At 39.6% G+C, this 22313-nt stretch overlaps 2 protein-coding genes across 10 annotated transcripts in view; both read left to right on the top strand.

The window, feature by feature from the left end:
* RBM12B (RNA binding motif protein 12B) overlaps nucleotides 1-7221 on the top strand; it is a 1112412-nt gene extending 1105191 nt beyond the window's left edge. Inside the window, exon 4 of the mRNA XM_048939618.1 lies at nucleotides 7155-7221. The gene's annotated coding sequence lies outside the window, so the exon portion shown is untranslated. The remainder of the gene's footprint in view (nucleotides 1-7154) is intronic.
* A 7303-nt stretch (nucleotides 7222-14524) lies between these two features.
* Nucleotides 14525-22217, top strand: C3H8orf88 (chromosome 3 C8orf88 homolog). 9 transcript variants are annotated; one of them, XM_048939634.1, is made up of 6 exons: nucleotides 14525-14584; nucleotides 16591-16683; nucleotides 17411-17487; nucleotides 19856-19937; nucleotides 20723-20829; nucleotides 21944-22217. In XM_048939634.1, exons 1-6 carry the CDS (start codon nucleotides 14563-14565, stop codon nucleotides 21980-21982), a joined length of 420 nt encoding a protein of 139 aa, XP_048795591.1. In that variant the 5' UTR covers nucleotides 14525-14562; the 3' UTR covers nucleotides 21983-22217. The 9 variants fall into 9 exon arrangements, with proteins under 9 accessions (XP_048795591.1, XP_048795589.1, XP_048795592.1 ...); XM_048939632.1 differs by lacking the exon at nucleotides 14525-14584 and adding an exon at nucleotides 14631-15119; XM_048939635.1 differs by lacking the exon at nucleotides 14525-14584 and adding an exon at nucleotides 15126-15256.
* Nucleotides 22218-22313: the final 96 nt, after the last annotated feature.

Here is a 22313-nt window from a genome sequence, read left to right on the forward strand (position 1 = left end):
GAACATAAAAGAACAAGAACAAATTGCTGTTTTTCTGACATTTTGGGAAGAATGCAGAGAGAATAAATACCAGCTGGGACCACTGCTGGGATTGTGTTCTCTTCTGAATGACTGATTGAGAGGAATACAGTAATGTAGTCTGTTTTCTTAATGCTGTTAATATCCCTCCATGGTAGGTGATCATTGTAGTCCTTTGCGTCTTAAACCTTCAAATACTTTTTCTAGTTGTCTTGTATTTCAAAATAATGTCTGCCCTAAACATCTTGAAAAAGAGTCAGTGCAAGCTGCATTGAAAATCAACCACTGCTTTTCTATCCTAAGAGAAAGAAAAAAAAAGGAAGCCTGACTAATGAAATAATTGATGAGAACTTAAGAAAAATTATGGCATTTTAAACATGCAAGAAAGTTTGTACAGAACCGTAGAAGGAAATCTACCAAGAACTGGAATAGATGTGGTAACTTGTGAAGCAGGTTCATTTGCACAAAGTCCTTGTGTTCTGTGCCAGGTAACATTTCAATCCCTTAAGCTTTCACTAAGCTTTAAATTAAAAAAACAACCAGACCTGTCCTGTGCATACTGACTACTAGAAGAATTTTGAGATTTATTATTAGTTTTTTAGATCACTAGTTTCTTTTGTTGGCTTTTAATGATCTTTTCCTTGATCACTGTACTGCATTGGGTGGGGGAAGGAACTGTCTGAACTCAGGATTAAGGACTCCTGTGCTTTCAGGCCTTATCTTTCCCCTTTCTAAATCTCTTCCCCTCCTCGCTGAAGAGATTTATGTGAGAGAGATGGAGTGTTGCTGACTGAAAACTGTTCAGACCTTAACTCTTTATTTTTTAATTATGAACCTACTGGTGAATGTCTTTTTTTTTTTTTCTTGTATCCCTTATAGATTGCAGTATGTTTCATTTTAAGTGCTGTCCTCTGGTCTTGCTTTTTCTGAAGGTATGCTTGGTTATCAGAAGATCATTGCAATGAGCAGCATGTTGAAAGGAGACAAAGGTTTCAATTCAGCCAGAAATTCATCATGAAGTACATAAAGAAGGTGTTGAAATATCCTAGGAGCCATTTGTTGAAATGTTGAAAAATAGAATATGAGCAATATTTGGGGTTTTTTTTCTGCTCTTTCAGGTAGTGTATGTTTTCACAAGGCAGCAGCTTAATATCAAATGTTAGAAAATCCCTGTAACTCAAAAGGTGGACTTGAATAATAGTTAGGTGAGTAGCAGCAAAAATGACTTGTCATGTTAGATCAATCTAAACGTCTTTTAAGATATGGTGCAAATGAAGCACAGAATGCAACATGCCCTCTAATGGTTAGCCAAGTCTCTAAAAACACTTCTCAAGTGTTTTCCTAAGCAAGCTTGTGAAACACAGCAGTAAAATTATTCAAAGATTGTTAAACGTGGGGGGTGTGTTTGCCACTTGTGTTTTTAAAGTATGCATTTCATGCCTAAGTGGTAAAAAAAAAAAAAAAAAAAAAAAAAAAAAAGCTGATAAAAACTCAGAGCAAGCTGAAAGGCTGGATTCAAAGTCAAATTCTTAAATTGAGGGCTATTTGCAATGAAATAAAATCAATTGCTATCTTCCATAGCTTGTAGCTAGGAAGAAATGCTAATACATCCCAAAACATCTGTGCTAGTTAATATGTCAGTAGGATGGGGATGGTGGCTAGAAGATGAAACAGTCTTTGCTTTTCTGCTCTATGGGGAGAGTCCTCACTGAACTTCTGTGTCCAGCTTTGGTTGATGCATTTCAGGTAAGGTATTGACTGATTACTTCCACGTGAAAACTGAAATGAGTAACTTGAGATGTCCAAAGCTTGCCCTGCAGAACAGGCTGAAAGAACTAACAAGGACATATTTAAATAAAGAAAAGGCTGCAAAGAATAACCAGAGAGTAGATATCAAAAAAACATGACATAGGTTGCAGAGATTTAGGTTAGGTGGGAACTTCAGGCAAAACTTTGTTAGAGTAAGGAAAAATAAAAATGCTGTATTGATGTAGTCATAAAGTAAGAACGTCTCTCAGGAATAGGACAGATGTATTTAGATGTACCAGGAGAGAGAAAAAAAACATAGCCTTGTTCCCTATAATACTGATTCTAAGGTACTTCTGTTAGTTTCTGATACCTTGTCCTCTGCCTGTAAGTTTTGATGTAATTATTAATTTTTAGATGCATTAAGGATTACTGGAGATTTTTTTTTCCATTAGACCATCATGAAAACAAAACACATTTGAACAAGACACTGAGATCTGGAATTGAATTCCAAAAGGTAGGACTGATGTGGTGCCTTCCTTGCTGCGTACAGTATTTTCCTCTGTGGAGGTCTTTGCTGTATTATTTCTCTAACACTGAAACAGTATTTTCCCCTTAAATAATGTCAGGAGATAAATAAAAAGTAATAAAGCCTGAACTCTAATGCTCATAAACCATCTTTTCCAGAGGTATTGAAGGTCACCAAGGAATTCATGGTGTGATTTCTGCATGAAAAAATGTGCAGATCAGAGAATGATGAGTTATGACTTTGCTTGGTTTCCACTAACCTGTTTTTCTTTTCTGGGGGGGATAAGTGGTTTTATTATTATTTTTGCCTCTTTCTCACTCTTCATGCCTTACCTCCCCCCCCCCCCCCCCACCCCCCCCCCCCCCCCAAAAAAAAAAAAAATCTGAGGTAGAGTTGCAAAACTTCAAGCTTGTTTTGCTGTTTTTGTATTTTGAGACCAGAAAAAAAAGTTAAGGTTGGTCTTAACAGCTCAGCAGCATTGTCATAAAACCTTTTGATTATTTCAAGCAGAGAAGAAGCAGAGCACATGAAAGAGTGCTGCTGAGGGCTAGGCTGGTGATGCAGTTTGCCTTCTGGACCAGGTCATAGACAGGCATCAGAAGGCAACGCTCAGGGGAAGCGGTCAGGCTGCAACTTCAGTCTATGCAAGGTAACACTAGGAAAAAAAATATTTGTATGGAAACAAGCTCTATCAGTTCTCACTCATTTCTGGCATGAGTTGACTTTTTTTCAAGTCAAGTTTCAAGCACATCATGTATCTCTTTCTGCTTACTTTCCCTCTGTGATTTTGGTTCACAATTGCAAGGATTGATGTTCCTATTTCAAAAACGAAAACATGAAGATGTAGAATTGCTTAGCTCTTAGCTCAAATTGCTTAGCTCTTAGCAGTAGAAAATTGCAATCCTAATGCTTTTGCAAGCTGGATGCTCACAGCATGCATGTTTCTCTTATTAGCAAAGTTTCTTTTCTTTATGGTGAAGTTAAGAATACATTTGTTGTAGTAGCCATGTCAGCTTCAAGTATTCCACTTGTTCAGCTTCCCACTAGCTTCTGTCACCCTACCATGCTCCAGCAGCAGTGCTGTGCTGCAAGGATATCGGGGAGAAAGCCTGGTAGAAAGTAACTTCAGAGCTGCTTCATTGGTTCAGATTTCCTTCTGTGATTTTTGCCCATACAGTTGATGTTTGTTCGATTGCGTGGAGATGGAGGAACAAAAGGCTGAAGGTCAAGAAGAAGAGGAATTTAATCCAGTTGGAGTCATTTGCAGGACTTGGTTACAGTTATCTGAGCCAAGGAGAAAGATACCTAAATTCACTTTCTTAAAGCTTTAATCACAAAGAAGCTTTTCTTTTAGAACAGTGCAGCTACTTGTTAGCCTGAGGAGCTAGCAGCTCATCTTCTAGGCTCCCCTGGAAGCTGAGTGGAAAGTTCTGAGAGGAGGCATCCCTGTATCACTTTCTCTGCTTTTACATTCAGGTGTAGGCATTTAGTGTTGGCTGCTTTCGGAAAAAGGACTTTGAGCTTAAACAGACAGAATCACCAAGGTTGGAAAAAGGCCTCCAAGATCATACGATCCAACTGTCCACCTACCACTAGAACTTCCCGACTAAACCATGTCCCTTAGAACAACATCTAAATGTTTATTGAACACATTCAGGGATGGTGACTCCACTGCTTCTGTGGGCAGCCTGTTCCGGTGTCTGACCATTCTTTCAGAGAAGAAATTTTTCCTGACATCCACCCTGAATCTCCCTTGGTGCAACTTGAGGCTGTTCCCTCTAGTCCTGTTGCTGATTACATGGGAGAAGGGGTGACACCCCACCACAACTTCTTTTCAGACAGTTGTAGAGAACGATAAGGTCTGCCCTGAGTCTCCTCCAAGCTGAACAATCCCAGCTCCCTCAGCTGCTCCCCATAAAACTGCTCCAGACACACTCCAGGGCCCTGATCTCTTTGCTGTACTGAGGGGCCCAAAACTGAACACAGGACTCAAGGTGTGGCCTCAGCAGTGCTGAGTACAGCAGGACTATCTATCCTCTGTACTGAGTTTCCTTGCTCCTGCTGGCAATGCTATTTCTGGTGAAAGACAGGATACCATTGGCTGCCTTCTTCTGCCCACTTGGGCACACTGATAGCTCACGTTCAGATGGGCCTGCCCTAGGTCTGTTTCTTCTACAAAATCTTCCAGCCATTTTGCCCTAAGCCTGTAGTGTTGCCTGGAGTTGTTGTGGCCAAAGTGCAGGATGTGGCACTCAGTCTTGTTGAACTTCATCCCACTGGTCTCAGCCAAGCTATCCAGTCTGACCAGTACCTACCTACCCTCAGGCAGATCGACATTTCCTGTCAGCTTGGTGTCATCTGCAAACTTACTGAGGGTGCACTCAATGCCCTCATCCAGGTCACCCATAAAGATATTGAAGAGGACAGGCCCCAGCACCAACCCCTGGGGAACACCACTAGTGACCGGTTGCCAGCTGGATTTAGCTCCATTCGCCACCACTCTCTGTGCCAGGCCCTCCAGCCAATTCTTTACCCAGCACAGTGTACCTGTCCAAGCCACGGGCTGCCAGCTTCTCCAGGAAAACACTGTGGGAGACTAATCTTTGATCTGGTCCTATATAGCCACTTTTATGGTTCCTTTTTAACAGGTTATTAGGAAGAAATGCGTTCACCTCAATCTTTTGAGCAAGCATAACAGCTGTGACAGCGTAATGGGTTGGAGATTGCTGATCTGGTGGGTTTGGTAAATGACTGTCAAATGGTCTTATTAAGAACACTATAAACAATGGCTAAAAGACAATACTGGATGAGAAACACGATGGGCTCCTAAGATCAACTGTGTATTAAAGTTTTATACAACAGAAGTGTGCCGGATGTGAAAAAATAATTTATTTCTAAGTAAAAATAATGCTGACTCTTTTTCATAGCTTTGTATCAATTTGTAATGACACAGCTGCAGTTCCAGCTTAAAGTTGAGTGCGTTTCTCACTGTCTAAAAAGCTGAGGGAAAGACAGAGCACTGAGGTTAGAAAAACACCTCAGAGGGCATGTTGCTTATTTCCCTTGGGATATCTGCTAGGGACAGTGATGTGTGAAGAAATTTCAAGACTGTTTTGAGTAGAAACTCTGTGACAAAGAAGATGCTATCAGGCTTAGAGGTCCAGGCCCAAAGGCACAGCGTGCCGCCTTCACAGCAAGACCAGGCTGAACTTCTAGTATTCCTGAAGCAGCATTTTTAAACTTTCTGTGGTATTTGATGAAGCCTCTTACACACACACGTGTCTCTCCAGCCATATGTCCATTTCTGTCTTAAAAAATAAAAAATAATTAAAAAAAATAACCTAAATAGAAAATTTAAAAATTGTTTTTACTGTATTTACCCCTAGTATTTTACTTATGTAATACTCAGTTATTTTTATTTTTGTGACAAGATTGTTGTACTTTTTCTTGACGTTTTCATTTTTTAATCTCTGATTGATATTACTACATGTAATTTATTCCAGCCTCAAACTCATTAAGTACTGGAAATTTTTGCCCATTTAAGAGGTGTATTTATAACATGCCCATCATAACTTCTGACCATTTCAGAGAGATAAAGCATAAAGCACCTTAAAGAAATGAATCTTTACTAAAACTTCTATTGCATATCAACTTGAAAGGGACTGTGCACTTCCTGAAAGGCTCTGCTAGCTTGGAGCCTCCTACCCTGAGCAGGCTGCATGGCACAGCACCCCAAGTATTCCCCAGGTAAGCCAACAGTGTATGTAGGTTTTCAAGAGATCTGTGTCTGTATTGCTCTGACATGCAATCACCTTAGGAGTCTTCACTATAGAAAACTGAGTTTGCTAAACTGGCATTCTCAGATTTTTTCCCATTAAAAAATTACTTGGCTATCCCTCATCATTGCTGAAGAGGGCTATGAGAGCCCGCAGTGCTGCTTATGCACCTTTGTTATTAAGGAGGCAGAAAACAGTACTGTGCCCTTTAACATAAATGTGCACTACTGTTACTTTGCTGGGACGGTCAATTGTGCTTTATGCATTGATATTTAACTTACATTTTTCATTCTCTAAGATTTAACTGTCTTTTGTTTTTGTTTCAGTGCGTATTATGTCAAACATTAAGGAGCTGCAACACCTGTGGAAGCGAGAGCCCGCTCTGAGATTTGATCATGCTTGTGTATGTCCCCTGCATGTCCCCCTTTACAAAGCTATGTAATGTTTACAAATCTATGTAATGTTGTATTTAGATCCTCTAAACTGGACATTTGGATGATAATGGAGTTAAGCAAAGCTATTAAAAATACATGCATGGTACAGAATAAATTGCATACAGAATCACAGAATGGCCAGGGTTGGAAGGGACCTCAAGGATCATGAATCTCCAACTCCCCTGCCACATGCAGGGCCACCAACCTCCACGTTTAATGCTAAACCAGGCTGCCCAGGGCCCCATCCAACCTGGCCTTGAACACCTCCAAGGACGGGGCATCCACAACCTCTCTGGGCAGCCTAGTATGCTGTGACATGCCATGGTATGCTGTGAAATGGCTTAGATTTTGGCCAGAGATCTCTCACATACACAAACACACACAAAAAAGAAAAAAAAAAAAAAGAGTTTTCATCATTGTTAGGCTTTAATCTCTTCCTACGTTTGTGTGCAGTCAGCCTTTTGTAGGCTCTGAGGTACGTTACAGCAGCCTTCCAGTACCTGAGGGGGGCCTACAGGAAAGCTAGGGAGAGACCTTTTATATGGGCAGGTAGCAACAGTACAAAGAGAAATGGCTTTAAGCTGGAAGAGGGTAGATTTAGACTAGGTATTAGAAAGTCTTTACTGTGAGGGTGGTGAGACACTGGAACAGGTTGCCCAGTGAGGCTGTGGATGCCCCCTCCCTGGAACCATTCAAAGCCAGGCTGGACGGAGCTGTGAGCAACTTGGTCTACAGGGAGGTGTCCCTTCCTATAGCAGGAGGTTGGAACTAGGTGATCTTAAAGGTCCCTTCCAATCCAAACCATTCTATGATTCTTTTCCAGCCCTGATAAGGTTAATAAAACATTCATCGCTGTAAGCATCACTTTGTACATACTGTCTTATACAGGGATAGCGTGAGAACTGTCCCCAGATTCATTAATTTTATTCTGATTAGAAAACACTGAAGTGGTCTCATTTACATATTGCTAAACAGACAAGATACTGGAGGTGTCCTGAAAAAATCACTGGAATCTACATTTCCATTCAGAATAGTTCCAGTTTTGTTCAAAACGTCCTGTCACCAGTAAAAGAACTGGTACAAAATAGGGCCCATTGCCTGGTCCTTGCAGCAAGTCAACACGTCACCAGGCTGATACTGAAGAAGACACAAACATTACAAATGAGGTTCCTTTTTTTTTTTTCCCCCAAACTTAAAAATATATAATATCACAGCTATTATTTATAGTAAAACCTCAGATGTGCGAACAATAATTTATTTTGCAAAGGCAGAAATGGCCTAGTTATCACACTATGTAGATCTGGTGATAATGAGAATAAACCGTTTACCTGCCTTTGTTTTTAGAGTAAAATGCAGAAAAGGTAACCATTAAGTATATTGTGATTTTAACATATTAAACCACCCAAAAACACTATGCAGCCTTTCCATTTCAAATAAGATTAGAAATGGTCTGGAAGTAAAGCAAAAGTTCCCACTATTCAGTGTAATTGAAACTCCAAATTGAAAGCTTGGCATATATCTCATTTTGGGAGGAAGTGAAAGCTTTCCAATTCATAGTCCTCCATCATGAGTTCGAGAAGGAATACTGTAACCTCACCTAATTCAGACTCTGTCATGTGAACTGCTGGATTTTCCTATGCTTTTAGCATTAAGAAGACAGGGCAGGTTAAGTGTGGAGAACTCTCATCTTATGCTTCGCTGAGCGCAGAAAAATCAATGCTGCTGTCACGCACAGACAGCACAGCCCTGTGTTGTATGACACTGCCCACTGCTGAGCCAGAGAAAGAGCCAGGCTAGAAGCCACAGTACTTACAGTGCACTGATATGAGGAAGAGTTTGCAGCTCTGAAACAAAAGATATTACCACAGAACAATTCTTACTCTTGTTATGCCCAGAATAGCTCATAGATAGATATATGTACATACATTTAACACTGCAGTAAGTGTACTAGACCATTTCTAATGCTGGTTATTGAGACCAGGCAAAGGAAGAAGAAAGTGATAAAATATCCTCATAGAGATTTAAATAGTATATGCTCAGGGAAGGGACTGTTTCTTAATCAAACAGTATTTCCTACATGAAAATGAGAAACTGATCTGATTTTTTTTATCTGTTTTCTTCTTATTTTTTGTAAGATGAATCTAAAACTCTCAATTGTGCCATTAGGGGGCCATAAAAATATTTTATTCATTCTCAATAATGTCAAAGACTTTAGGTTATTGTTTTGCAGGCAGTGAACTTTCTCCAGTGCACACACTCTGGACTGCTATATTCAAAATATCAGATTATTTTTGATTCCTGTGATGGGCGTAGGGCTTCATTTACAGAATATGTTTACCAGGCACTGCTTTTGCTTTCTGTGTCTTCAATTAAACCTATGTTTGGTTGATGAGATTGGCAATGATTTTGCTTCTGACCTTCTCCTGTATTTGCTGTTCGGTGACTCTGCTTTTCCTCTGTGTTCCTCTGTGCCTTTGTGTGTTTAAGAGCAGAGTAACTAACAGGATAAGGCTCAGAGTATATGGATGAGAAGATCTCGGCCAAAAGACCCTTCTGTCCTAAATTGATGGGTCCATTGCTACAATGAAGTGGCAAGATTAGGTGACTGGCAGTAAGTAAATGCTGAGGGTATTGGAGCATAAACTGTACAGTTTCTGTCTTCTGTTAGCTGGGTAATCTCCAGCAGGGAATGCCAAGCCTCACAGGGCATTAGTTTTCCCTTACTGCACTCCAGTACTACAAAGTATCCTACATTTGGTGAGCTTTCCCACTTCTGGTAATTAGCTCCTGCTGCAAGGAATTCCAGGCCAGGCAGGGAGTTGTTTCACTGACTATCAAATCGCTGTTTCTGCTAGAGAAAAGAAGGCTGCTAAATGCTAGACCTTATGCCTCTTAGCTGTTATTTCTCAGATCCCTCCAGTGTACTAACTTGGTTCTCTCAGGATAGTTTGCCTGGCAAGGACCTTTACTTCCAGGCAGTGAAGCACAGAATGATGCTTTTACATTTGCTGTCTTGGACAGCACGCAGGACAGCCAGGTTATATCTGTGTTACTGGTAGGTACGTGCTCCAGAATCCACTTTAGGACAAGGCTGAGGCTCATCCCCCACCTCTTTCTTGCCCTGCTTCCACAGGGAATTGGAAGTGTGAATCAGAAAGAAGCTGCAGGGTGCTGCAGTAGTTCTCACTGTCCTTTTCCAAGATTAGAACATATCTGCTGGGTATGACATGATGCATTACCTGTCTTAGAATATAAGTGAATACAGGTGCAGACAGAAAGGACTGCAAAGCACTTCTGCCGTACTGTGCTTTTAAAAACCTAAGACACATGCACATAGAACACAGAACCAGAGATGACATCTCACATGAAACTTCAGCACGTGCTGAACTTACATTGACTGAGAGTTTGTCAGCATATTAGATGTACAGCACCAACTAGAAAAACAGAGTGAACTGATTTAAGACAGATATTCACTTAAAAGCCATAGAAATATTAATCTTTTAAGTAAATTAAAATTTGAATAAGTCAGAAACTTTATTCTGATTCCTTATAAGACAGCCCTACCTTACAAGCAAGAAAAGATAAATGAGGTCAGGATTCTTCACTTTCAATACTTGGTAACTTCTATTTAGCCATTTTACAAAAATATATTTTAGGATGACAAACCAAGGTGTGTGATAGTGGAAGAATCATTAATGTCATTCTTACCCTCTTATGTATACACACACATCTGAACACGTAACTGGTTTATTATGTTGGGATTGTATTTCCTATTTGGTCTGTAAATAAAACTGTCAACAATTTTAACAACTATTTTTCCCCACAGCTGTAACATGAACAGATTATCTCAGGTCTGAGAAATATGAATGCACTGTTCTGATGGCTGTAATTTGTACATTAACTACGCTTTTGCACAACTGCTGAAAAAGGGACTCCTTGTATCACATCCAAATGTTGATACATATATATGTATATATTAATAATTCTCTTGGTCTTGACTCTTGTCTCCATTTTACTGTATGCTGACTTATCAGTGCAGGGTTAGGTGGCAATTTTGGAATCATATTGTATAGTCTCAATCTAAAGTGACTCTTATTTATGTTATTTGAATTCCTGGTATTAAAAGCTATGACTGTAATCTCAGTCAGCGTAAGAACTAGAAGTAATTCCCATCAATGAAATACTGGAAAGCAAAATTTTACATACTATTGGAACATAAGCAGATTTCTCTTGAAGTTTGTTTTAAAATTCAGAGACTAACTCCAGTACAAGTAGAAAGGTCTTGTAATTAAGCTATGACAGATACATCAGATAGAAAAAGCTCACGGGGAATCTATACAAATAACAGATGAAATTCTGGCCCAAACCTATGGGAGAAATAAAAAGTACAAAATTTTCACTAAATTAAGCCACAATTTCAAAATTCCATTCTCCCAAAGCAAATGGAACTCTTCCATGATATTATGAACTATGAAATGTTTAAGTCTCTTTTCCTGTGCATATATAAAAATACACATTATCTATTTCTATCTAAATATGTTCTATTAATCTCTCTACTTCTAGGTGTTTGTGCACAGACTACAGAACTTTGTTCTGGAAACAACAGATGTGGATGAATTTTAATCCATTTGTTGATTCTTAGTTGAAGATTTGTAGGACCACAGATTGAAATTTTCATGTTTTTGTTAGTACGACATAAGCCAACAAGGGATATATCCATAGACTAGAAGAAAGTATCAAGATCTTCTCGCATGCACAAAAGTTGTTAAGCCATTTACTGTAATCCAGCAGTTTTGCTTCTCTAGGATCAACTGTCCCATGGCATCTTCTTCCACATTATCCAATGCGATTCTATCAAAATACAGCTCTGCGTCTGAGATGTGCCCCCCACATGCTAGTTCCTTCAGCAGATACACGGTTGAGCTTTCTAAAATCAAAAGGGCAACTCTGAGAAGTGTGGAGCACCAGCGCTGGTCCTGGTAGTGACAACACATGCTGATGTAAAACCTCTGTAACATAATGGATTCTGTGGTTTCTGTGACATTTCTGCCTTTTCATCTTCCTGCCTGTAGGTTTTGGGATCTTCTTCTTGAAGGAGGAACAGCAGGTGATTCTCAGAGCCTACTAAATAAGGTCAGTTGAAATTCCAGTGCTCAGTGTCTGCAGTTGCTGAGAACATTCAGTTCAGACAATCCTGAATGCAATGTTCAGTTTAGGTGCAGTAATTAAGTTTTATAATTCAGTACTGCCATCTCACAGTGATGAAAGATGAGCAAGGCAGTCCTTTCTCAAAATAATGACTGTTTAATGTTTATGTATCTTTTGTATACTTATTTGTAAAATTATTTTTATGTGCCCTTTGGGGATTTATTGATATTTTTATGATTACTTCGAGTGGTGTTTTCCAGATTTTTCTCCACATTTACAGTGATTAGAAGATTGGAAGACAAATCATAGAATCATAGAATGGCCTGGGTTGAGAAGAACCACAATGATCATCTAGTTTCAATGACCCTGCTATGTGCAGGGTTGCCAACCACCAGACCAGGCTGCCCAGAGCCACATCCAGCCTGGCTAAATGTTGAGATTCTGTTAAAATTAATGATCCCAGAAAATTAACTTTAAAGAAAAGCTTAAAATCTTAATCCAAGAGAAGCATGAGAGTTGACAGAAGTGAAAGTTTTGTATGTGAAGAAAATACATTTTCATTTATTAACATACTCGGTGCAGTATTGTATACTGATCATCAGCATTCAAACCTCTTTTGGTTACATGTTTTGTAGGCACTAAGTGCACCAATAAATTCCTGCTTTTAATTTAACAGTTTCTCTAATCTATAAGAATACAATTAATCATCATTATTGATATTCTAAATTCTCAAATCTGTGAAAATCAGGAAAAATCTTTATAGTTAGGAGGTCAACTTTAGGAACAGACAGGAGTAAAAGAGAGCTTTTGCATTCTTTCTTTGTGCTAGTGACAAGGAAAAAGCTGATGACAAGCACAGCTGAAGTAACCACTTCACCAAGATACAACCAAAATATTCAGTAAGCACATTTATATGTATACACACACACACACATTTTTCTTGCAGTGTTTTTCTAGTGACTGACTAATGAAAACAAATGGCATTGGAAATTTTTTGATGTGTGATGAAGTTACTTTGAAAGTGGCCTTAGGAAAAAAAAAAATCTCAACAAGGACTGATGCATAAATCACAACTACACATGCAAGTAGACTGATTACACCTGGCACAACTGAATGACAAATTACACGGAAAAGGTCTTTTAAAACTTGCAACTACAAGTCTGCCCCCAGGCTAGCCTGAGAGTCCTTTCATTTCAGCACACCATCACTCTGCTACTAACTGCCATTCATTTGGAAGATAATGTAAAATTACAATTAAATGCTCATTTAGATGTGCAATCACTCATTTTTACACATGCAGTATGGAAACCATTTTTCATTAGTGCTTTGTGCTTTCCTGAACTGTATCTAGTGAAAAGAGTAAATGTGATTGTACGACTCTCAAATCTTTATACTTCAGGAGCACAAAAAAGTACGTTAAAAAAATAATTAAAAAAATCTATTAGTTCACCAAATAGAGATTTTTGTTGTTGTTTTTCATTTAGATTTGAATTTTGCTCATACATGTGTAAAAGCTGCGATATTTCTATTTTGCTATATATAATCCTTGACTAAGGATAAAATATATAATCCTTAACTGAGGATTATGTATTGGTTCTTCAAGTTATTTGTATCATGTATTTGAGAGATCACTGGCCTATCAACACATAATGCAAGAACATAAATAACATCAAATGAAGCAGAAATTTCTGCAAGAATGGAACCAGCACCAGAGAAACTGGTAGGCAGCTGATAAAGTGGACAAAGCAACTTATGTTTCCACTTACCACAGTCAGAAGCAGGATTCTCTCTAAGCGAAGTACGTGGTGGCTTAAGCCAGCAGGTTGCTGGGCTCTGTGAAATGGCTGTGGTCCAGTGCTCCCTCTGCCTGTGCCAGAATGCTGAAAAGCTGGCCTCACTGCTACTGCTGGCATTGCCAAGTCAGGGTGGCAGCGTGCAAGGTGATAACTATTCCTGCTGGGATGATCAGTGCCTCAAAAAAACAGTCATTACCAGCACTAATATTTCCATCTTCCCAGCAGTACCAGACGCAACAAGCTGGCAAATTATCTGGCACACTCAATTTCTCTCCTCTTCGTACCCCATTTCTGCCCGTCCTCTTATCCTTCCTTTGTGTACTAACAGCAGCAGCCCAGCCCACAGCCTTTGTGAAATACACCAGTATGGCTTCTACTGTTTAATCCATCCTCAGCATATCTAAACCTACAAAAATACTAGAATGACATGTGAAACTACATCACTGTACATAACGTCATTTTGATGTGTCAACCTCAAGAAGAGCTGTGTTGAACATATGGAAGCATTCTGCAGCACCTGACCCCATCTCTGGAGGTGTTCAAGGTCAGGTTGGATGGGGCCCTGAGCAGCCTGGTCTAGTGTTAAATGAAGAGGTTGGTGGCCCTGCCTGTGGTGGGGGGTTGGAGATTCATGATCCTTGAGGTCCCTTCCAACCCTGGCCATTCTGTGATTCTGCGACACAGTTCTTTCAAAACTGCAAAAGCCCTGTGGGGGAAAAAAAAACCAAAAAAAGAAAAAAAAAACAGCTTTGTCTTGGCTGCCCCACTGACTTTTCTGTCAGGAACTGTTCTGCAGTAGCAGCAGACATGTAACATTTATGCGCACTTACATATTAATAATTAATAAATAGCACTGGTTTAGCTAAAGGATAAGGTTGATCTGGATAGGGAAGTAACTGTTTTACATTACAATCCTCAGAGAACAGATGACACGGGCCAGAAGAAACATGATACGATATAAAGTAATGATACACTTGGGAGAGATGACTCCAAACCATACTTCAAATGGCAGGAAGCAGGGTAGCAGGTTTGAAGAGCTACTACACCCATTCAAGAACGTGATGGTGCACTGTATAGCAGCAATCTAACTGGGAAGTGTTGTGTTAGGGAAAAAAATGCTACAGGAACATGAGACCTGTATGTATTACCCTCCATTTCAGGGACAGTATCGTACTTTGCTCATCTGACTTGAGGCAAACAATTCAGAGGTGGCAGTGAAGAAGAAAGTAGTGAAGAAGAAAGTAGTAGCCAAAAGTATGGTTGGTGGAGCAAAATAAATCAGTCTTTATTGGTGAAAATTAGTATCGCAAATCTTAACGTTAGTAATAAAATTCCTTATCGAGGTATTTGCTGTTTATGTAATCAAGCTGTATGATTTTGCATACCTGTTTTGAACCTCTGGAGTCAGAGGAAGTGTTAGGAAATTTATGTACTAAAATAATTAAAAGATTTAAGAAGTTAAGGATTTTTCATTAATGTTATGAATTTAAATAAATGAGGTGACAACCTGGAATCTACGAAACTAACATCAGCAAATTCTGATCTGCCTCCTCGGGAGTTAGCAGAGCCGATGCTATGCTGATGCCATGCTGTAAGGGCAACACGTTTGAACTCCAAAGCAGGACGCGGCCACGTGTGAGCAGCTGGCGCCCGTTCCCTGGTGTCACACACGGTGCGGTTGGGCTGCTTTTCAGTTTCCAGTGCGTGCTCTCTCGGGCCTGAGGGTTTTATTTCTTCATTGAGGTGGCTGCACCTGGGGAGGCCTTAGGGCTGTGTACGAAAGTCACTCTCTTTCTCCTTATTTCTGCGGTAAGGCCCCAAGGCAACAGGGCTGTGCTGTAGAGGACGGGTATCTCCGGGCGCAGTCCCGCCGGGAGCGGCGCGGGCTGGCGGGCGCTCAGTGACCGTTCAACGGCTGCGGCGAGGGCCCGGCTGGGGCGGGCGGGGCTCGGGCGGCCGAGGAGGCGGTTGAAGGTGGTGGGCAGCAGGATCCTGATGGCCCACAGGGGGCCGGGGGGAGGTGGTGAGCGGCGGGAGCGGGTGGGAGCCGGGGAGCCGGGTTGTGGGCTGTGCGAGGAGAAAGCCTGGGCTGCGGCAGGTGCCCTGGAGTAACGCTCCCTCATGGAGGCGGTGCTGCCAAGGCCAGCCTTGCTCTGCTTTTCTTGGTATTGCAAGGATAGAATAGCATGAGAATGCAAAAGGTTAGGCTGGGTGACTTGTGGAGATCTCGTGTAGCTTCATCCTTGTGCCTGCTGGACTTAAAAAGGACGAAGTTGAGCTACCTTAGCACCAACACTGATCTTGCCCCTTTCCAGATTGCCCTCTCTTAGCTTCCTTGTTTGTGACTGTGTGGTTCTGTGGGCACCCTTGGAAATTTGGGGGCAAGGAAGAGAATGGGATGTTTGTCATTGCTACACGTGATCTTGTCTTGCTCTACAGGAGAATGCTTTCTAAAAATGGTTGCTTCATTGTGGAATCTACCAGCACGCATGCCATTTATCATCAGGATACACAGGGAAACTGGGGTTTTCTTTTTCCACCTTCTGATGCAGCAGATATCAAAGAAAAGGGGAAATGGTTTTAAGTTGAGGGAGGGGAGATTTAGGTTGGATGTCAGGGGGAAGTTCTTTACAGTGAGAGTGGTGAGGTGCTGGAACAGGCTGCCCAGAGAGGCTGTGGATGCCCCGTCCCTGGAGGTGTTAAAGGCCAGATTGGATGGGGCCCTGGGCAGCTGGAGCTGGTATTAAATGTGGAAGTTGGTGGCCCTGCCTGTGGCAGGGGGTTGGAGATTCATGATCTTTGCAGTCCCTTCCAACCCTGACCATTCTGTGATTCTCTGATATCAGTCATGCATTGCTTTGTGTGCATATTTAGTATCTAGTATATAGCCTTAAGTAAGCATTCTTAATTTGGATAAAACGAAATTTAATCTTCCAAGTCAGCGGTCTCAGTTCATTCTGCAGGAGTTTTCATTGCTGTTTTTGTCTACAACTTCTCAGCCTTATCTTTTCTTGAGTTGAGAAGGTTGTAACACAGGGGAATTCTTAGTTTCGTTAATATCTGTAGTTTCAACCCATGGACTTGATAGTTTCCTGTGAATTTATTTGCTTATTTACCCTGCTGCTTTTTTTTTTTTTTTAAAGCGTGGCACTTCAAAATGCTGAAGGGAGCTCAGCAGTTCGTTGGCAAATCCCTCCAACCAGCGCTACCTGCGTCCCATTTGCCTTCTAAACAAGGTGAGTAGCTTGCTAAGCCGAAACATCAGTTTCTTTTAAGGAGATAGGAAGGGTATGTAAGGTTTATTAGAGTTTCAAAGTTAATTTATTCAAACTACAGAGATGTATAGCTGTGCATTGGTCTTTCTATATCATCTCTGCGATGAAATCTTAATTTAAAGTACATCAGGTTTTCTGGTTTTGTATCTGTAAATCTGGCAAACTGTAGGAAACCAGATCAGGCCTTAAATTTGGACTCTTGGGTTAGTTGACTATTTCTGTTGAAAACATTAAAAGCATGTAATTTAACAAACAGGTTATTGTTCAATTTTACTGTATTGTTATCAAGCCTTCATACAAGTTAGTGGAAAAAACAAATGTAATATTTATATCAGGTGTATGCATTATTTGTTTGTTGGTTTGTTTTTTAAACCTGTTTATGCATTCTGAGTATTACATTACTGAAGCTATTAATAAGTTGGAAATCTGTAGTGGCCGGAGAAACAATGCCAGCATCACCAATGCAGAAAGAAACTGAGTAATTTTTCATATTGTGTTAAAATTCATGGTAGAAGTGGAAAATTGGTCCTGTGGTGAGTTAGAACTTTTAATGTGTGAATAAATGAATTCCTGTATAATCTCTTTGTAGTTGAATTTCAGTAATGCCCTGAAGGCAAATATCACAAAATAAAATCACAGATTACATTTACAGTACTTTTATTGTAATGTTTTCTCTTATCTTTGCCAGCATCAGAAGTTGCTTTCAACTTTCAGACTGAATTACCTAGCAATGCTCAAGTATGTTTGCAGAGTAAGGTTGACTGGGTGAGTACTGAGTAAATACTGAATGACAAAGCTGATGAAGGTGCGTGTTACAGCATGCCATGAAATAAAGTTGGGTGGAACCTTTGTGTTTCTCAGTGAAAAGTGGTATTTCTAGCTAACGCTGTCCTTAAATCTGGGTGTTTGACACTAGAAGTGTCAAAAAGAAGTGTGAGATTCCAACCAGATGTATAATAATGGAGGCATTTTGTTAGCAGTGCTTCCACTTGCAGAGAGGAAGAAAATCAAACTATGATAGGTTCCGCACTGTTCTCAAGTCAATTTTTGAGCAGCTAGGTAGCAGTGAACAACCTGATTTAAATGATTAATTAACTGTTTTAAAGAATTAAAAATTAACTAATTAAAAAAATTAGTTGAGATATGTAGCCTGTGGAAAGTGTTCAGGTTTTCATGAGGTAGTACTGAAACTTGAGTTTCTCTACAGCTGCTACTGGCAAAAAATCCTAGCTGTGAAATTACGTTTTCCTTTGTTACAGGCAAAATGATATTCAGGGAGTGTAAGTGCCTGAGAATCCAGATAGAGCTTCTCCTGGATTGTGCACTGTGAATAATTTAAAGCCAAGTATTGCTTTTATTCCTTCATGATATACAAAGCAGTTTTGAAAGAAAAGATACAGAGTGCTGAGTTCACTACATCACCTAATATGGAAGGAAAGGCTTGACAAGGCTCTGACAGTTCTAACTTGCAACTTAAGTGTAATGTGAAAATGAACTTTAGAGTTTTGAAAGTACATGCAGTGATGTAGGGCTGTTCTTTATAGATTAATTCCATTCTCTTAGATGCATTTCACATGCGAGCATGTAAAAGACTGTTTTTGCATGTGGTGATTCTCCACTATTTAGGTCTTGAAAACCACACATATCAAAATTGTGATATTAGAAAGCAGTTGGCAGAGTGCAGTGATGCCAGTGGTGCAGGAAGAAATGTTGTGGTGACAAAGTCTCACACATCACTATAAATTGCTGTGGCTTTTGGGGGTTTCTTTTATCTTGGGTTTTAAAAAGAAGTGCACTCCAAAACTTCCAGTCCTTCCTGTTTCCTCAGTTCTTGCCTGCCTTCCCCATCTGCCTCAAAATGAGATTAAAATTCCTTGGCCAATACTGTGATGACAGTCTCACACATTACTATAAATTGCTGTGGCCTTGAGAGTGTTTTAATACACCTTCCTTTGCTGTACTTTGAAGGCGCTTCTTAATAGCTCAGATTTGCCACGACTGCTCAGAAATCAGAAAGTGGCAGTTAGAATTAGCAGCATGACTCGCTGGTAACTTAATCCTTCTAAATCCCTAGATCTTTCAGATTTTTTTCCCTGTGGAAAAGGTAACTGGTCAACCACAGAAAGTGGAAGTATGAGCAGGGTAATGCTAAAATATTTTACCATTTCATAATTCTTATCTCTGACTGCAATGTGCTTAGCACCCCCTGAAAACTAGTAGTGCAGTTAAAATACTGAGTGTTGGCTGCTATCTTTTTCAAAAATAATAAATAGCTCCTGCTTTTTACAAATGTAGGTATTTGAGAAAAAAAGACTTTTTTTTTTTTTTTTTGAGGGGGTTGGGAGATCTGTTTTAAGATGAACAATCAGTGCAGAGAAGTTTAAGACGTAGAGGTGTACGTGATGGTTTTTTGTGATTTCTTTTATCTTGGGTTTTGAAAAGAAGTGCTTTGCAAAACCTCCAGTCCTTCCTAGTTCCTCAGTTCCTTGGCCAAACCCCTGTGGAACTTTTCAGGAACCAAAACAAATTTTGGAGGGGAAACTGTTTCCATACTTTCCCAAATACTGATTTCAAGATGGTGTGGGTTTTTTTTTTGTTTTGTTGTTGTTGTTGTTTTTAGCCAGATGGAATTCAGTGTTGTACTGTAAATCTTGGGTCTTGCTGCTTATGAAACATTTCATAGAATCATAGAATTGCACAGGTTGGGAAAGACCTTAAAGATCATCAAGTCTAACTGCAACCAAAGTATACTACCCTAACAACTCTCCACTAAATCATTGTGTGGGAATCCAAATCTCTCATTCTGTGTTAAGGAAAGTCTTTTGTCCTCCTCTTATTATTCTCTGGATTCTGGCAGTGTTTAGGTTAGATAAGTGAGGAGGAGGAGAGATTTGTGTTGTTATTAAAAAACAGCAATAGCATTGTAAAATCCTATCTGAATGATTGCTGTTTCAAATGTGCGTATTCCTTCTAATATAAGTAATAAGTAATACCTGCACTGCTCTGTAAGTAGTTGAACTGTTCCCTTATTATATATAACCAGTAATAAGAAATGTTTTACAAATTCAAGTGAAATCTCTCGGACTTTTTACTTGACCCCTATTCCTGTTAACAGTTTCGCTCCCTATTTTAGTTATCTGAAGTGACTGAAATGAAGATCTTAACTCAAAACACAGTGCCTCTTCAACCCAAACAGGAATTGGATGCAAAAAAAGGTAACAACGCATTGTAAGCAGATGTTTGTCAGATTTGTGTTTTCTGGGTAGAGGGCAAATGAATTTTGAAGGGATGTGGGCTACATATTGGTTGATTTTCTTTTATGATTAGTTGAGAGTTTTGTTTCCTTTCTATAACACAGTTTAAGAGCAGTGTGAAACATTATTGTTTTTCCCATAACATTCCATGTAAGCGTAAATGTTTGCCACAAGTGAGCTGGGAAACCTCCAGTGGTAGAGTAATGAGACTTAAGTTTGATTTGCCTAGTAGAAACATGCTACTTCTGTGTGAGTTACAAAGAGGCTGTCTTCCAGGGTTCCGAGACCAACTACTGGTATTTCCTTATTGAACAAATTACAGGGAGTCTGTAGCATAAAATTGGGCTCACTTCTTGCATTCTTTTGTATTGAAAACAATACAAAACAAAACCCAAACCCTTAATAGCTTGGAACAGTCTACTGTATTTACTAAGTCAGTGTGACAGAAATAAAATGGGGTGCTATGTAATTTACTACCAACATACAAGATCAGGCTTAAGTTAGTACTGCTTTTAATACTGCCTTTTATATAAAAGCAGATTTTTTTGTCTAAAGTCATTGAATTACCAAGATGGGGGAAAAGACCTCCAAAATCATCTAGTCCAGCCATCTACCTGCCACCAGTATTTCCCCATGTCCCTTACTACATTTATGTCCCTCTTTAACAAGAAGACACATCAGTTCTCTGTATTCTCAACTTGTGAGCATTAAACATCAATATTGAGCTTAATTATGTGTATTTACAGAAAGGATCAAATACAGCAGAGATTTCCTCTTGGAGCTTTCAAGCGTTTCGCTCTCTCAAAAGAAGCCAGAGTTTCTGCCCGATCATCCAATTGTACTTGAAAAACCAGTAAGTGTATTCTTTATTTCAAGGGAAGCTTTAAAAAAACAAGCATAGAGGTTTATAATAGCCATTTGATAAGAAACATTTTTCTTCAGACTAGCCTGCTATGCCAATGAAAGCTTTCCAAATGTAGAGTCTACATGAAATCATAGTGCAGTGTAATTTTGGATTTTTATCTTAATTCCTGCTTTGCCTTTTCAAAATCAAAGAGAATAGTCTTGAAGGTTTGGACAAGTTCTGATTTCAGAGTTTGTGCATCAGCGTCCACTATAAAAATTGTATTAATGAACTTACTGTAGTTTGTGTTATCATTATTTCTCATCCATGCATAGCCTTTTTCTGCACTGTCATAGCTGGATTAAGATAGATTTACCTATATCCTTTCAATAGTCCCTTGTGAATTTTTGATCTTGAGAAATTAATTTTAAGTATGACAGTTGCTTTCTTTTAAATAGCAGTTCTGGACAGCATCTTGTTTCTGGGGCAAGTTATTAGAGGGTGACAAGGAAAGAGGTTTTATATGTTTGCATGAATACTTAAGTAGAAAACTCAGAGATCTTTAGAAGGCAAACTAAACAATAAAGTATCGAAAAGGGTTTTTGTCCTAGTTCTTCTGTAAGTTTTATTGTGGTGTGTTGAGGCATAAAATTCACAAACTACCTTATTTGTATTAAGGGCAATGGAAATTAGGCTATTAAAGATATTTAAATGCCAAAAAATCTCTCGCTTGAAAACATACAATATCAATTTTGATAATGCATGCTCTTACATAGTTATGTTCATGGATAGAGGAGGACCCGTGCAGAAATTGGAGGGGAAGATTGAGCGTGAAAATTGCTTATGGCATAGCTAGATTGCAAGGAATCAGCTTAGGGGGAAAATACAGTAAAAGCTGGTGTAAGCCAGGGTGGGGTGCATAAGGTTGTTTTGGGGTGGGCGAGTGTATGTGCAGGAAGGTGGCATAAGTGCATTGTTAGATTGTTTTAGACATAAGATTATGTTACTGTTGATAGTGTCTGCTTTTAAAATCTTGGTTCTCTATTGGTAGAAGAGGTTTATAAGCAGACCTATGGAAACTTAGTTTTCTCTCACTGAAGTAACTTGAGGGTTTGTCTTGCAGGAAAACAGCAACCCTTTTGTTGACATATACAAGAAGTGACAGGTAGCTTGGAAGATGAGAAATCCATCAGTGAAGGAGCTACATGTAATGTAGACCTTCAAGATTTTTAAAGGTACTTGGGTGCCTACACGTGAACACAGGAGCTTACAAAGTCTGTACAAATACCTGTTTCTATTTGTAATTTCCAGAATGCTTCAGAAGGCAAAATACTTCGTAGCACCTGAGATGGTAGTACAATTGCAGTGAAAATAAATCATTTTACAGTTTGGTGTGACTTCTTGTTGTTGTTTTCTTTGAATAGGCTGCATTACATAGCATTACTGTTTGACTATAAACTTTAAAGCAGTACTTGACTGAGGCCTCATTTGCT

Source organism: Lagopus muta, chromosome 3 (assembly GCF_023343835.1).
Source record: "Lagopus muta isolate bLagMut1 chromosome 3, bLagMut1 primary, whole genome shotgun sequence".
Taxonomy (NCBI): Eukaryota; Metazoa; Chordata; class Aves; order Galliformes; family Phasianidae; genus Lagopus; species Lagopus muta.

Excerpts from the sequence above, each read along its gene's own strand:
- C3H8orf88 (XM_048939632.1), top strand. The coding sequence starts at position 15,023 with ATGCTGATGCCATGCTGTAAGGGCAACACGTTTGAACTCCAAAGCAGG. Across the intron at positions 15,120-16,590 it reads GTTCCCTGGTGTCACACACG|CGTGGCACTTCAAAATGCTG; the intron begins GTGCGGTTGGGC and ends TTTTTTTTAAAG. Across the intron at positions 16,684-17,410 it reads CCATTTGCCTTCTAAACAAG|CATCAGAAGTTGCTTTCAAC; the intron begins GTGAGTAGCTTG and ends TATCTTTGCCAG.